Genomic DNA, 13,448 nt, shown 5'->3' on the forward strand with positions numbered 1-13,448 from the left:
ATGTGGACATGGACAAAAACTAGTACAAACTTGCCCTGTTCTGTTTTTTATCGCATTGTAAAATGTGAAAGAATATCTGGTCACATGATTTCCAAAGTGGCTAACACATAAATCAAGTCGTAAAATGTTCTTAACCCAGGGCCAAAGTGGCTAAATTCCAACATCCAGCAATTTTTAAAATATGTGGAGTAAAAGAGTGAAGCTTAAACGCAAAAATGAATATCTCAAGGGTCACATCAAAATGTTTTATTGTATTTTAATAAGTGAGCATTTTAAAACTTACTTGATTTGGCCAACATAACATGGACACAATAAAGAAGCCAAACTGTTACGTATGATTTATTGAGTAAACAAGTTGCGTTATAAATGCGCGTCATGATACCATCATTACGGTACTGATTGAGAAGCCACGCCTCCGCTGTGTAATCCTCCATGGACGATGAGAAGCTGCTCTCCGCTCTCCATCATCATCTTCGGAAAAATGCGAGCGGGGAGCGGTAACAAAATGTCAACTCCGGCTGCCCTGCTTCATTTGCAGACATGAGAGGAGTCCCGCCCGCCTCTTCCATCCGCAACAAGTCGCTCTCACCATGCGGATACACTGCAAAGTAGTTGTGATCGCCGTGGGTTTCGGAGTTTTCCTACTTTTGTACTTTTTGGGGGGCAACGGCGCGGACGAGCCGCTGCCGAAAGAAGTTGCGAAGGAGAAGGAAGACGACAACTCTTCCCCGTCGCCCCTCGACGTCGGACGCGATGTTGCGTCAAAGTTTGCCAGGAAATCGTTCGCTCGAGCCGGCGTGCGCGCGGAGGAGCCGCCACTGGGCCGAAGACAGGGGGAAGCGATCAACGGAGGCGGCAGCGTCAACGCGAAGAGGTGACGGGAGTTTGTCGCTCGTTTCTCCCATTGTCGATCGTGGGTCGGCGTCTGCGCTCGTTGCCACGCTGTGCACGCTTGACCACGTTGACGACCCCGCTGCTTCGTTTGCTTGCAAAGTTAAAGAAGGCGGTGAACGTGGCAGCGTTTCGTCATCGTTTGAAGCAGACGCGCTCCCTCCATCAAACTGCTCTCAAGGACGCAGGCTTGTTCACAACGGCTCGATCTGTCAGGGGGACACCTCACTGTGCTTCAGAATGCATGTGGGCATCTGCTTGGCCGCGCTTTGCCTCTATTATTTCCTCTCGTTTCTTGGACTATGAGTCATGATGTTGCAATCAAGGGGCCTGGTCACATATCTGGCTGAAATGTGAGTAGAGAGCATAACTAATGTTAGTACGTGGGGATGTTGGCAGTGTGTGCAGAGAGGACAGAGCAAAGAAAAATCATTACCTGACCTCTAAATCATTTGACCCCTGCTGTTTGAGGATTCTTGTTTGTTTGTTTGACTCTTCAGCCGGTGGTTAAAAAAGAAGAAAGGTCACCTTGAGAGACACAAGTGGCAGTTAATTAGGGATGCAAATGTGCACCGGTCGGCTTTAATATCCTTTGCAGAGCTGGTTTTGAGATGATTATTGGAAATTACGCGGGACGGAAACTAATGTCGTCGGCCGCCGTCTCGTCAAAGTCTGCCAGAAACAGTCCGAGTGGGAGTGAAGATCCTGTCAGGTGTGATTTCTTCCTTTTCCATCGTGAATGGCTGAAGATAAGCTCCAATGTGACCGAAGGGCTGATTAGGTTGACATTTCATCACAGCCTCCTAAATTTAAAGGAAGAAACACCATTTGTCTGGTGCTACTTCTGTCTAGAGATGGAAGCATGCATTTATTATATTTTCCAGCTTTCTAATCTGAGTGTGCGCGCATTCATTTCCTTCCAGGTTGAATGCCAGTCTGTGCGGAGACATTCATATGTATTCTAGCCCAAAGCCAGGGTGGAATTCAGGGACTCTGTAGATAAAAGCCATCAAGGCGTTACACTGAGAAAGGACCTTTGCGTCCTCCAAGAAACCACACTCATCCGTGTGTGCTGAGCGCTGATAAGGGGGATGAGGTGGAAGGGAAGGGTCAGCAGTGGCCATAAGAGGGAAAAAAAAAAAAAAAAAAAACGCTAACAGCTTCGGATAAAGCTCAAGACTTACTGCTGCGATTAGGAGAAACAGACTGAGCATCTGTCCAAAGCCTCTGAAAGGCTTTACTCTATTTAATTGCATGAGCTAATGGGATGAGATTTATTTTAGCTTGAGAGTCTAATAGTGAGAGAAATATGTAGCTTTGAGGCACGAAGACCTGACAGTCAGCTGTAGTCAAACAGAAAGCTGAATTGTGATTTTCACCTCAGGCGTTTCCCATTCGTCTAGGATCTTCCATCCACTCTGCTTGCGTAAATGCGAGCGCCAAGCACGTTTCCTGTGCTGCATGATTAACAGTCAGACAACCCTGTTTTCCCAATCATATCATTTCCTCTTGACACATCGCCCTGCTTCCTGTGGCCCAAAATGAAGGGCTCTAGCTGCCCTTTCACTGTCGGCGTTACCTCAGGGCTGTGATTGGAGACGTTGGCATCTTTTAAATATTACACATTAAAGTAATAAGTACTAACATTCATTGGTAACTAAGCAGTTATTGCTGCTCTACTTTTCAAAACCTGGAGCCTCACAATGTGTCAGAAGAAGCCCACAGTTGCGACTTCCTCTCCTCCACCCCGATCTGTTTACAGCGTTACCTCCAGCGTGTGCGTCAAATGCAGAAATAATAAAATTGTCACCCCTCCTTCTGCTTTGTTACATTGAATTAGGGGCTGCATCCAGCGGATTAGATGGCGGCTGATGCTCTGCGCTGAAATCCCCCTGCCCTGTCACTTCGCATATCGTTAAGTAGCGTTCCTCGCAGTGAAGAAGTCTCTCTCTCGCAGTGGCATTATGCATAGCTATAAAAATGTCATCTCGCATGAATGAACCCTCTCACTGCGAGAAGAGGTTGGAAGCGTCCCCGCTTGTGGCTGAGGAGGCTCCTCGCGTGAGCTCCGTCGGCGGCGCTCACCATATGTCTGTCTGGTCACATCGGTTCAGGTGAACTCCGTGGGCGAAATCCAGCCATTTTAAAAACGGACAGAAACCCAAATAAATGCCAATATTTGATGCATTTAATGCACGCTGTTGACTGTGACTGTGTGGGAGTGGAAGGTAGAATTCATCATTACTGGAGCATTTCCACTTATACAGGTGATGTATATGTAAAGGAGTGAGGCCATTAGTTTGCTTGTTAAGTTCAGCATCTCCTGTTCCCTCATTAATAGAACCATCGCTCTTCGTCAAGAGTTTATTTACTTCAGTAGCAAACCACAAACCTTCAAAATAATCATTCTTCAAGCACAACATACGCTAAACTCCTCGGTCTGTGATGGGCAGTAATGGAGATGAAGTGTTGCTGTTTCCTTTAATTGACCATCTAAGGTTCCTGTAATGGTTTTAGACTAATACAGACCAGGCTCTTATTTCAAATCTATTCCACGTTATTTTGAAATAACTACATGCCTAAGTATGGAGTAAAGATTGACTGCATTTCCATGATTTGTAACATGTGGGTGCAACATTTGGTCAGGTTGTGTGAGCACATCTTGCCTGGAAAAGAAAAAAAAAAATTGGACCAACACGTCGAACATTGGACTCGGGGCCGAGTTCCCGTCCAATCACGAGCCGACTGCCGGAGTTTCACCATCTCCGCCGCTTTGCCTCGTGTCACCGTGACTCGCCCTCTCTGCAATGTGCGAGCCAGAAGTCTACTCGGTCGGAAGCATGTTCACTTTACTGGCTGTGATGCCCACAGATTGAAGCCAACGCGACCCAATTGACAGTGTGCGCTGATGAATGAGGTGCCCTGAAGGTGTTCGCTGCTGTACTTTCACCTCTGGCTCCCGCATGCGTGCGTTGTTCTTTGTCATTACCTTTAAGGGCTGCGTTCTCTCTCGGTTTCAGCTGTGCTGCTCTGCAGGCAGAGGTCTCCTTTTATACAGTAATGAATTCAGTGCTTTGTACCTCTTCTGTGGCTTTTGACTACTTCCAGATGTGGCGAATGGTGCCATAAAAAAAATCACGCGTGCAGCACATGCTTTAAACATCTTTTTCTCTTTATTTTCATTTTGTGAAGCATTTTTGTGCAGAATTTATTCCAAGGGCGTTTTTTGTCGCGACTAACTGCAGTGTAATTACGCTTGTAGATGCAGGCTGCGTTTTCCTGTGGTGGAATAGTAATATGTGCTCAGCAGCCCTGACAGAGCGTCGGCCTTTGGAGCATGGCAGACAGATTTCTCAGCACCTTCTCATTCATTCTAATCTGCGCCTATCATTGTCCCTCAGCCATGCAGAAAACGAAGTGTCACGCTTGGAGACCGCCCTGCAACCCACATGTCAAATCTCACTCCCCTCTCTCTACGCATCCGTTTTTATTTATTTAATTCCTCCATCGCTCCAGGCTCGGGGGAAACCAGTACATTCAGAAAGCGTAAGGGGTTTTACACACGCGTGTGTACTGTTTGTTACCTTCACGACAACCAGTTCTCTGAAAGAGAGTTCTTCTGTTCCTCTTTGTGTGCCAGTCGTGTCTCCCCATGGCGACGACAGCGTTTATGTTGAACATGTTATTACAATCACCCTGTGTGTGTGTGTGTGTGTGTGTGTGTGTGTGTGTGTGTGTGTGTGTGTGTGTGTGTGTGTGTGTGTGTGTGTGTGTGTGTGTGTGTGTGTGTGTGTGTGTGTGTGTGTGTGTGTGTGTTAGATGTTGGCCCCAGCTTCAGGCTCGAGTGTTTCATCATATTCATCGCATCATAGTGGGAGATACTCTGCATTGCACAGTGTTTTAACCTAACAGCGACACCATCTCTGCAGAGAGGGCACATTTTTACATCGCATAAAGAACCTTGTTGCCTTTGAGCATGAAGAACAAAAGCACATGGGACCTTGCAGAGCTGCAGAGGAAGTGAAGTAGAGTGTGTCTGTGTGCGGGTGTGTGTGCGGGTGTGTGTGCGTGTGCGCTCACACGTGGGTAGTGTTGAGCAATGTGAGAAGGCACAGATGTAGGAGAAATCATCGACTTCGCAGGTCTATCTGAAAACATGATGAATGTGGTGCGTGGAGGCTTCACTCGGTTTCTCTTCCTTGATTCGTACAAAGTCCCCAGTGAGAAACTGACAAGTGAGCGGATGGGCTTTGATGCGTTCAGTTACAGTCGGAGGCGTTTTAGAAAACGTGCAGTAGCTGCCAAGGTGTGATGACGGCAGTGATGGAACCTCTGTGACCAGGTTGGGGGTTAGCACGTTTTTTTACTTGTGCAATAATCCTTGTCTTGGTCACAAATTTAGTTTTTGATTGAATTGTTTTAAAAAGTGAAGGAATGCACCAAACTTGGCGAGTTGGGCTGTAACTCAACTTTTTTTTTTTTTTTTTTTAAACAAGCTACACATTTTGATTCCAAGATTTGTTTTGACGTTTTGGTGCCAACCGTCCAGTCATCTGCAGCTGAGCTCAGTATTAGGCACAATCCAAACTGCAAGTAGTATAATAGTAAGGCCAGAATACCAGAAATTGAATAGTTGGTGAATGTCTGATCACAGAGCATCATTATTTGTATGTATTTATATGTTTATCAACCCTTTTAACCAGCTGTTGGACTGAAAGACTTGCTATTAGGTGACACAGGTATTAACTAATGTAGTGACCTGTGAAGCAGAAGGTCCCATGTTTAATCCTGCCTCTAAGAACAGGTGTGCCCTTGAGCAAGACACCATTAGTTCTACTACTGTGTCTGTACCTACAAGTACATGTTGAACAGCCGAGCTTTGTTACTTGTGGTCATTGTCGTTACAGGTAAGCGTGTAAAAGCACCGCTCGCCCGTTCATTTTCTCTTTGACTGACTCGTGCAGCCAGGAAAATGAGGTTTTGGCTTTAAATGCCATCTTCAGCACACGTGTGGAGATAAAAGCCTCTGTGATGGCGCGGCGAAGCAGGCGTCCCCACCATGTCATTAAACTACAGTGAAGTACTGAACTCAGCTGCTGTGTAATTATGAGATTAGTAAATGTGAGCACAGTGAGCTTTGGGAAGCTCCAGAACATTGTGTCATTGTCAGATATTCAGATATTCCTAATGACCCTGCTTTTTGATCACTTCCATAACATGAGCATCTGCTGCAGAGGACGACCTGCGCTTCGTTAATGCCAGTTTTCATGTCTCCGTTAATGCCATTCACCGTTGGACTGTCATTGTCATTCATTGTCTCCCTGTTTAACAGCTCACCCCTCACTCCTGCCTTTTCTCTCTGTCTTTTCCAGTAAACCTCGGGGCAACGCGGCCCGGCCCGTGAGCAGGCGCGCGCGGGTGGAGGAGGTCATGCACTTGGCCGTGGTGGCCTGTGGGAATCGCCTGGATGAGACGCTCACCATGCTCAAATCCGCCCTGCTGTTCAGCGTCAAGAAGATCAAGTTTCACATTTTTACGGAGGAGCCGTTGGCCCCGCAGTTTGCAGAAAGGGTGAGGACCTGGGGAACGGGCTCCGTGCCGATTCCTGCAAAAAGCCACTTAACCCCATGTGGTACCACAGCAACACTTGTATTTGTTTCTATTTCATGTACACTTTTAAGGATCACCCCGTTTCTTTTGTTGAACATTCTCTGTGGGACGTGAAGATCGGGGCGGTTCTAACTCTGACTCTCCGGTAGACACCTAGCTCTTTTATCTTGGGGCTGGGGTGTCATATATCACCCAGACACCCCTTCTCGGGAAGGCACGGACCACTTCAAAGGCACTTTTAAAGAAGTTCATGATCTGGATTAGTTCCACTGATACTTGAACTAGTGGCGTATTAACATCAAAACAACTGATGGACAGAAAACAGCAGTGTAGGGTCCAGCTGTTAGTTTGCCTTCGTCTGTTTGGGGACTCATTGCCGAGACGCTGTGAAGAGCGCGATGGAGCGGTGGGTCGACGCGCGTCCTTCCAAGGCCAGACTGTTAAAGTGGTGAGACAGATGGATTCAGCTCCCATCTGCCCTCGTCGTGTTTAGACTGTCTTTTCACTCAAACAACAGCTGGGTGGGTGCACGTGGTCCGCGTTGGTTTCACGATGAGTGTGTGAACTTAAAGACGGAGATTAGCTGTCAGACTAATGCCGCTCTCGGGGAAACTCATCAGACGCTTCCTCCCTGCAAACTGTGACGCCTTGCTTTGCTTGCAGCTCAGCCGGTGGCCTCCCTCTGTCCTGGCCAGGTTCCAGCACAGCACCTACCCCATCACGTTCTCCGCGGGGAACGCCGACGAGTGGAAGAAGCTCTTCAAGCCGTGCGCTGCTCAGAGGCTCTTTCTCCCTGTAAGTGTGGTAGAATTTATCTCCCTTTACGTCCGCGCCGTGAGTAATGCCATTAGCCGCTGCTAACGAAAAATGCCGTTAATCCATTTTCTCTTTATTCAAAACGAATTACCGGCACAGTTATTGATGATTTCACACATTTTCTGCAGCATTTACTTTACAAGTGCAGTCTCCAGAGACTGGATCCAGCCATATCATCCAGCGAACGTTGCGCCTGCTTATTGATTTTCTCCTCCTGTTGGCGTTCATTGAAATAGCATCCAGCCTATTTACCATGTAATGAGCATATTGCAGGTCAGACAGATCCATAGGTCTCTTTCTCCGGCTGCGAGGCAATCAAAGAACATTCATTATTCACTTTATTACTGGAGAAACACCTACTGAGCTCCTCTAAGAGTCTTTTAGTTGTTACATAAAGGCTGGATTGATCCATCTTGATTCAGAACCATTATATACTTCCATAAATGTTTTTGCAGTCAATACGGCAGAAAAATACATCCAGTCTTGAAGGCTGCACTCTTTTCAAGCCAAGCTCTCACAGTATCACAGTCAAGGCTATAGTCAGATGAGCACATGCAGTTTGCCAAGTTGGACGTATTAATGATGAGTGGTTTCAACAGACTAAAGTCAAAGTAATGTGTTGTCTTGTACTGACATAAAATGGATTGTGTCTTTTATGTGTTGATAGCCAAGCTGTTCTGGTTTTCTCCAAGTGTAACGTGTTATTGTGCTGTTTAATCAACATTAAGCTGCAGTACCTTAGTATATCAGGTGCATACTGTACTCATCAATCCTCCATGCATGCCAGTTTTTAAAGACTAATTAGTAGGTGTGCATTTAAATCTGGTTTATGATGTGTATACTAGTCCATAAAGGTGCTGAGACACAGCATTTATACGGATGGTGGAGTCTGTCTGTAATTTTGTGGCTGTGGATATAGAAAAGGAGGTTATTGTTGCAGTGAGAACTGCTCTGTTTGTGCTCGGACACGCCAGCCCTCGCTCCTTGCTGCTGTCAGCAACATAATCCAACAAAGCCACACGGTCCGCGGTCAGGCCGACTGCAGACCCGGCTGGGTCTCTGTTGGCATCAGTGCACACACACACACACACACACACACACACACACACACACACACACACACACACACACACACACACACACACACACACACACACACACACACACACACACACACTAGTCCGCAGACACAGGCACTCAGCGCTACTCATTGATGTGTTTCTGTGTTCTCCTCCTCCCAGCAAACCTCTAACATTCTAACATGAGTGATACACATTGTGACAGCTTTAATACGTGAGTGCTGGTTCTGTACTGTCCAAAAATCTAACTGAAACCCTTACATTGTGGATAGACACCTGTTTAAATGCATCATATTGTTCTCTCCTTCCTCTACAGCCCACACCTTGTGTGTTTGATGATGTGAGTTAGAATATGTTTGTCCACAGATTTCCTCACCACACTTTAATCACAGTTGTATCAGTAAACCTCAGAAAGCGTAATGGTAGAAATCACAGGCCTTTGATTCTTTCTGAAACATTGAGCTGTTGCTCAGTAGTGTCCGATTTGGTGTTGTTCCTACTTGACTCAGTCCCTGCGCAGGACAGCAAGTGTTATTGTTCCGCAGGTTCATCCGAGGAATTTACGTTGTTTCCCAGTGCTCACAGGCACACAGTCGGGGAGGGAACAGCACAAACCTGCCACTGAGCAGGTGACTGTGCCGTGTTGGAAGCCAGTATCCATCTCCCTGTTACTGTTCACACGCTGCCTCGCGCAGCCTTTGCATGTCTGCGGGACATAAAGCGTCAGCCGTGACAAATGCAGCAGGCTCCTGCCTCTGCACATGAATGGGAGCCATGGTAAAAAAGAAATCACATGTTCAGCATTTATCAAATGGTTGTTCTTTGTAAGCCAAGACCTGTTTAACATAAGAAAATCAGTCACATTTGCTGGATAATATTTTGTGTGTGGGTTCAAAAGAGGAATATTTATATATTATATTTGTGTGTGTCCAAAGATTTTTGTTAATTTCTGAACATTATATAATGCAGCCTTTTCAAGTTGTGGCGCTAATAAATGCTAGCTGTGTCTGTGAACGCAGGTCATCCTGAAGGACGTGGACTCGTTGCTCTATGTGGACACCGATGTCCTGTTCCTGCGGCCCATAGATGACATCTGGAGCCTCCTGAAGTCCTTTAACAGCAGCCAGCTTGCAGCCATGGCCCCGGAGCACGAGGTGCCCAAGATCGGCTGGTACAGCCGCTTCGCGCGTCACCCTTTTTACGGGGTCACAGGCGTCAACTCTGGTGTCATGCTGATGAATCTCACCAGGATCCGCAGCACGCGGTTCAAGGTAGGGTCCAAACGTCGTCCCACTGTTTCCTCACATTTTCAGCAGCACAAAAGCTGAAGTGAGCTGTGATTTTTTTTTTTTTTTTTTTTGACTGCACTGAGTGGGCCGTGATTGAAGCTTTCTGATTACCACACTAGCAGCACAGACCTCTGCCCTCAGAACTCAATTTAGCAGCTCTCCAGCTCTTAATACTTCCAGAATGTAAATGTGCCCCTCTTTTGAAGCTATTTTTTTGGGGGCTGCTCGTGAGCTGCTTATGAGTGGATGATGTTTTTGGCACTTCAGAACAGTATGATCCCCAGTGGCCTTTTGTGGGAGGACCTCCTACACCCACTCTATCAGAAGTACAAGAACCACATCACATGGGGAGACCAGGACCTCCTGAACATCATCTTCCATGACAACCCAGGTACAATACTTTTAATTTATCAGCACAGTCACATGCATTTCATACCACCTGTGTGTTTACATAAAATGGGTCGTATTTCACAGTTTAACTGGCAAAACCAGTCTACATTACAAACATGATTCAGTAAACATGAGGTTGGGGCTGTAGGCAGCAGCAGACTGCAAAGCAGACTGAGTTCCAGCTGCAGCGGCCAGATGTGGGCATTAAGCGCTTAGAGCCATCAGCAGAGTTGGCATGTTTGCCTGAATTCCCGGCTGAGTGGAGCGTTTGTTATACTTGTTGAGTCTTTGAGTTACTGTATGGCGCTGTCTCCAGAGGAATGTTCAAATGTTCGTCCTTTTATTTTGTTGCGTGCTTGTAATCGGAAAAAAGCCATTGATCTTCTTTCAGATTGGGATTTGGCTTCATTATAATAATAATAAAACGACAAGAATATTTAAATTGTTGTATGATATTTATTTAAGCCTGCTACATGTCCAGGATTCCTCATGTATCACTGGCCTTACCAAATAGTGCAATGTCATGACTGGTTCGAACGGACGGCCACATATTAGCATTCATGCTGTTGTTTGCATTTTATCTTCAAATGCAAAAACACTCCTGCTGCGGAATAATCACCACCAGCCACTGAGCTGCTGCAAAACAGAGCAGCTGGAGGCTGATTGCTTTGCTCACGCTTTCAGTGTAAACAGTAAAGTATGTTTTCATGTCGTCATTCTTTAGCTATAAACATGTACTGATAATTAGGCTGATATTAGATTTTATGTTGTTGCCTGGAGAAGGGCACTCTAAATTAAATGCTGTGCCCACATCCGATCTTATTTCCCTTAAATGTGACCAGATTCAACTTGAGCGTTATCATAATAAAGACAAAACCTCAGTCTGCAGTCTATTTAGTGTTTGAGGACCTTTTTATCAGAATAATTGGGGCAATAACTTGTCTGTGCCTACCAGCTTGACATCCATTCTCCTAACTTTTCTGATTTCATAAGCCACTGTCCTGAAGGTGTCCTACTTTCACATCTGAAGCTCATGAATTGCAATGTGAGTTGTAATAGATTAATAATGGGGTGTTCTTCTTTGTTTTTTTACTTTCCTCAGAGTGTCTTTTCATCTTTCCTTGTCAGTGGAACTACAGGCCAGATCACTGCATGTACGGCAGTAATTGCAAAGAGGCCGAAGAGGAGGGCGTGTCCATCCTCCATGGCAACCGCGGGGTGTATCACGACGAAAAGCAGCCGGCGTTTAAAGTAGTTTATGATGCGATACGTGATGTAAGTATCCTGTAGGATATTTACGTTTTACTGCCGAAACTACAGTGTGCGTTCAGTAACACATTTTAGTAAAACAATAATAACAAACTGGTAATATGACACTATTTGCTTGGGTTTATTAAATTATGACAAACATGGATGAAGAAGCAAAATCAAAAGAGCAGCTGGAATAATAGATCAGTTAAATAGCATTTCACTGTAACTAATCACATTAACAATGACGGATTGCGCTTAAGTGTTTTCCCACAGCCTGTTTTACAGACGCATACCTCCCAGAATGTTGAACAGTTCCTTTAAGGACAGCAGCTTAAAAAAATCTGCTTTTTTCCATCTTGTTTGTATTTAACAATCTGGGTCAGTTTTTAAATATAGAATTTGATTTCTCCAGCAGCATAGTTCGCTCCCATCCTGCACTGCTGAGATAAGCCTCTTAAAGACGAGCTCTGTCGTAATTTATGATTAATGGAGAACCTCCCACCCCCAACCCGGCTGTCAGAATGTGTAAATACTATTTAGCACATGATAAGATGGTTCCAATGAAAAAAACTATTAAACTTAAACCGCGTTGAAATCACAGCTGACACCGGATCGCGTCTCTGTTCCAACAGTTTCCTTTTGAGGACAACATGTTCCAGGCACTTTTCTACCCCATCCAGACCAAGTTCCTGGACACAGTCAACACGTTGTGTGGCCGAGTTCCTCAAGTCTTCCTCAAGCAGATAGAAAAGACCATGAGGAAAGGGTTTGAGCAAAAGGTGGTTCGACATGTCAGACCACACAAGTAGATGGTGGAGAAACGGACCCGGTTTTCACCTGGCAACGCCAAGGACCATCATTCTGAGGATTATGTCATCGCAGCGTCCCCCAGATTGATCTGGCAGCTCTGCGTTTGCAGCGTATTCAACACGTGGTACATCCTGAAATGGTCTCGTGAACATGATGATCCTCTAGAGATCGAATGGATACAGAGAAGCATACAGTGCTGGTCAGTGATGCTGTAGATAACTGGTCATGTCTGATCCCAGTTATGTACAGTAATGAATTATATGAGAATGTCGGTAACCAAGAGTGAACAAAAGACTGCATCAATTTACGAGCTAATAATTGGAGCCCGGCTCCTTATCTTAAGTGTGAAAGCCAAATTGAAGGCTTCATCGTGACCATCCACTTCCTAATTTTTCTTCATGAACACAGTGTACTCTAGACAAAGTCAACTTTGGACTTTGGAAAGCTTTACTATGTGAAGTAGTAAATTAAACCACTCCTTTTTTAAAACCATGTGAATGTTGTAGCAACAGATAACTTAAACTGTGAACCTGTGTGAGTGGGAAATGTTGTTAGTTCTCGGTCTGTTCTGCTGCAGTTGCCAAAAGCCACTGACAGTATTAAATACAGCACAACCGAGAGGGAAAAAAAAGGATTTATCTGTTACATATTGAATGTTGAAATGCACTTTGAGAATGATTTTAGGTTGTTTGTACTCAATATGTTGACATTATATGCTATGCTGTCTGAGTGAATCAAAACCAAAAGTGCTAGGATTTTAAAAAGTGACATACTCCACCTGATCATGTGCCATATGAAAATCGTCTGCCGTGTTTACTACACAATGTTGGACGTGAGTGTCTGTGAATGTGTGTGTCACAGGGGGCGACTCTGCTTCTAATACGACGACATGTTGTAAACACATCACCTGTGTTTTAGCAACATCCCCTTTTTTTAAACACAGTGATATGATCCAAATGTATCTGAACTGGAAATTGAAAAATAGCTGCACAGTGAAGTTGACTTTCTAAATAAAACAATGCAACACACGGTTTTGTCGTCAGACTCATTTGTGTATACAACTCTGCAATTTATAGAAATATACAGTTGCAGTTGTATATTTCCCTTGTTTCGGAATTTTAGTTGAAACTGAACATATGATACCATATGAAACGTGAAACAAAGGCTTTGGGGCTAATCCACTTACAGTCCCTAAATCCATAATAATATATATTAATAATAATCTATCAGAAAACTGTCACAAAACACACAACTGAAAATATTTACAATTTTTACATTTTGAAAGTAGGATTTGTTTTATGTGTTATTAGCA

General features: G+C 44.9%; 1 protein-coding gene across 2 annotated transcripts; it reads left to right on the top strand.

Annotated features, from left to right (window-relative positions):
* The first annotated feature begins 401 nt into the window (after positions 1-401).
* Positions 402-13,167, top strand: gxylt2 (glucoside xylosyltransferase 2). Of its 2 annotated transcripts, none has more exons than XM_029150892.2 (7): positions 402-874; positions 6,264-6,462; positions 7,165-7,296; positions 9,416-9,667; positions 9,953-10,076; positions 11,178-11,350; positions 11,959-13,167. In XM_029150892.2, exons 1-7 carry the CDS (start codon positions 591-593, stop codon positions 12,133-12,135), a joined length of 1,341 nt encoding a protein of 446 aa, XP_029006725.1. In that variant the 5' UTR covers positions 402-590; the 3' UTR covers positions 12,136-13,167. The 2 variants fall into 2 exon arrangements, with proteins under 2 accessions (XP_029006725.1, XP_029006726.1); XM_029150893.3 differs by having other exon boundaries at positions 732-1,244.
* Positions 13,168-13,448: the final 281 nt, after the last annotated feature.

This window comes from Betta splendens, chromosome 5 (assembly GCF_900634795.4).
Source record: "Betta splendens chromosome 5, fBetSpl5.4, whole genome shotgun sequence".
In the NCBI taxonomy this organism is placed as follows: Eukaryota; Metazoa; Chordata; class Actinopteri; order Anabantiformes; family Osphronemidae; genus Betta; species Betta splendens.

Coding starts and splice junctions, on each gene's coding strand:
- gxylt2 (XM_029150892.2), top strand. CDS start 591: ATGCGGATACACTGCAAAGTAGTTGTGATCGCCGTGGGTTTCGGAGTT. Junction 6,463..7,164: donor CCCCGCAGTTTGCAGAAAGG/GTGAGGACCTGG, acceptor CTTTGCTTGCAG/CTCAGCCGGTGGCCTCCCTC. Junction 7,297..9,415: donor CTCAGAGGCTCTTTCTCCCT/GTAAGTGTGGTA, acceptor CTGTGAACGCAG/GTCATCCTGAAGGACGTGGA.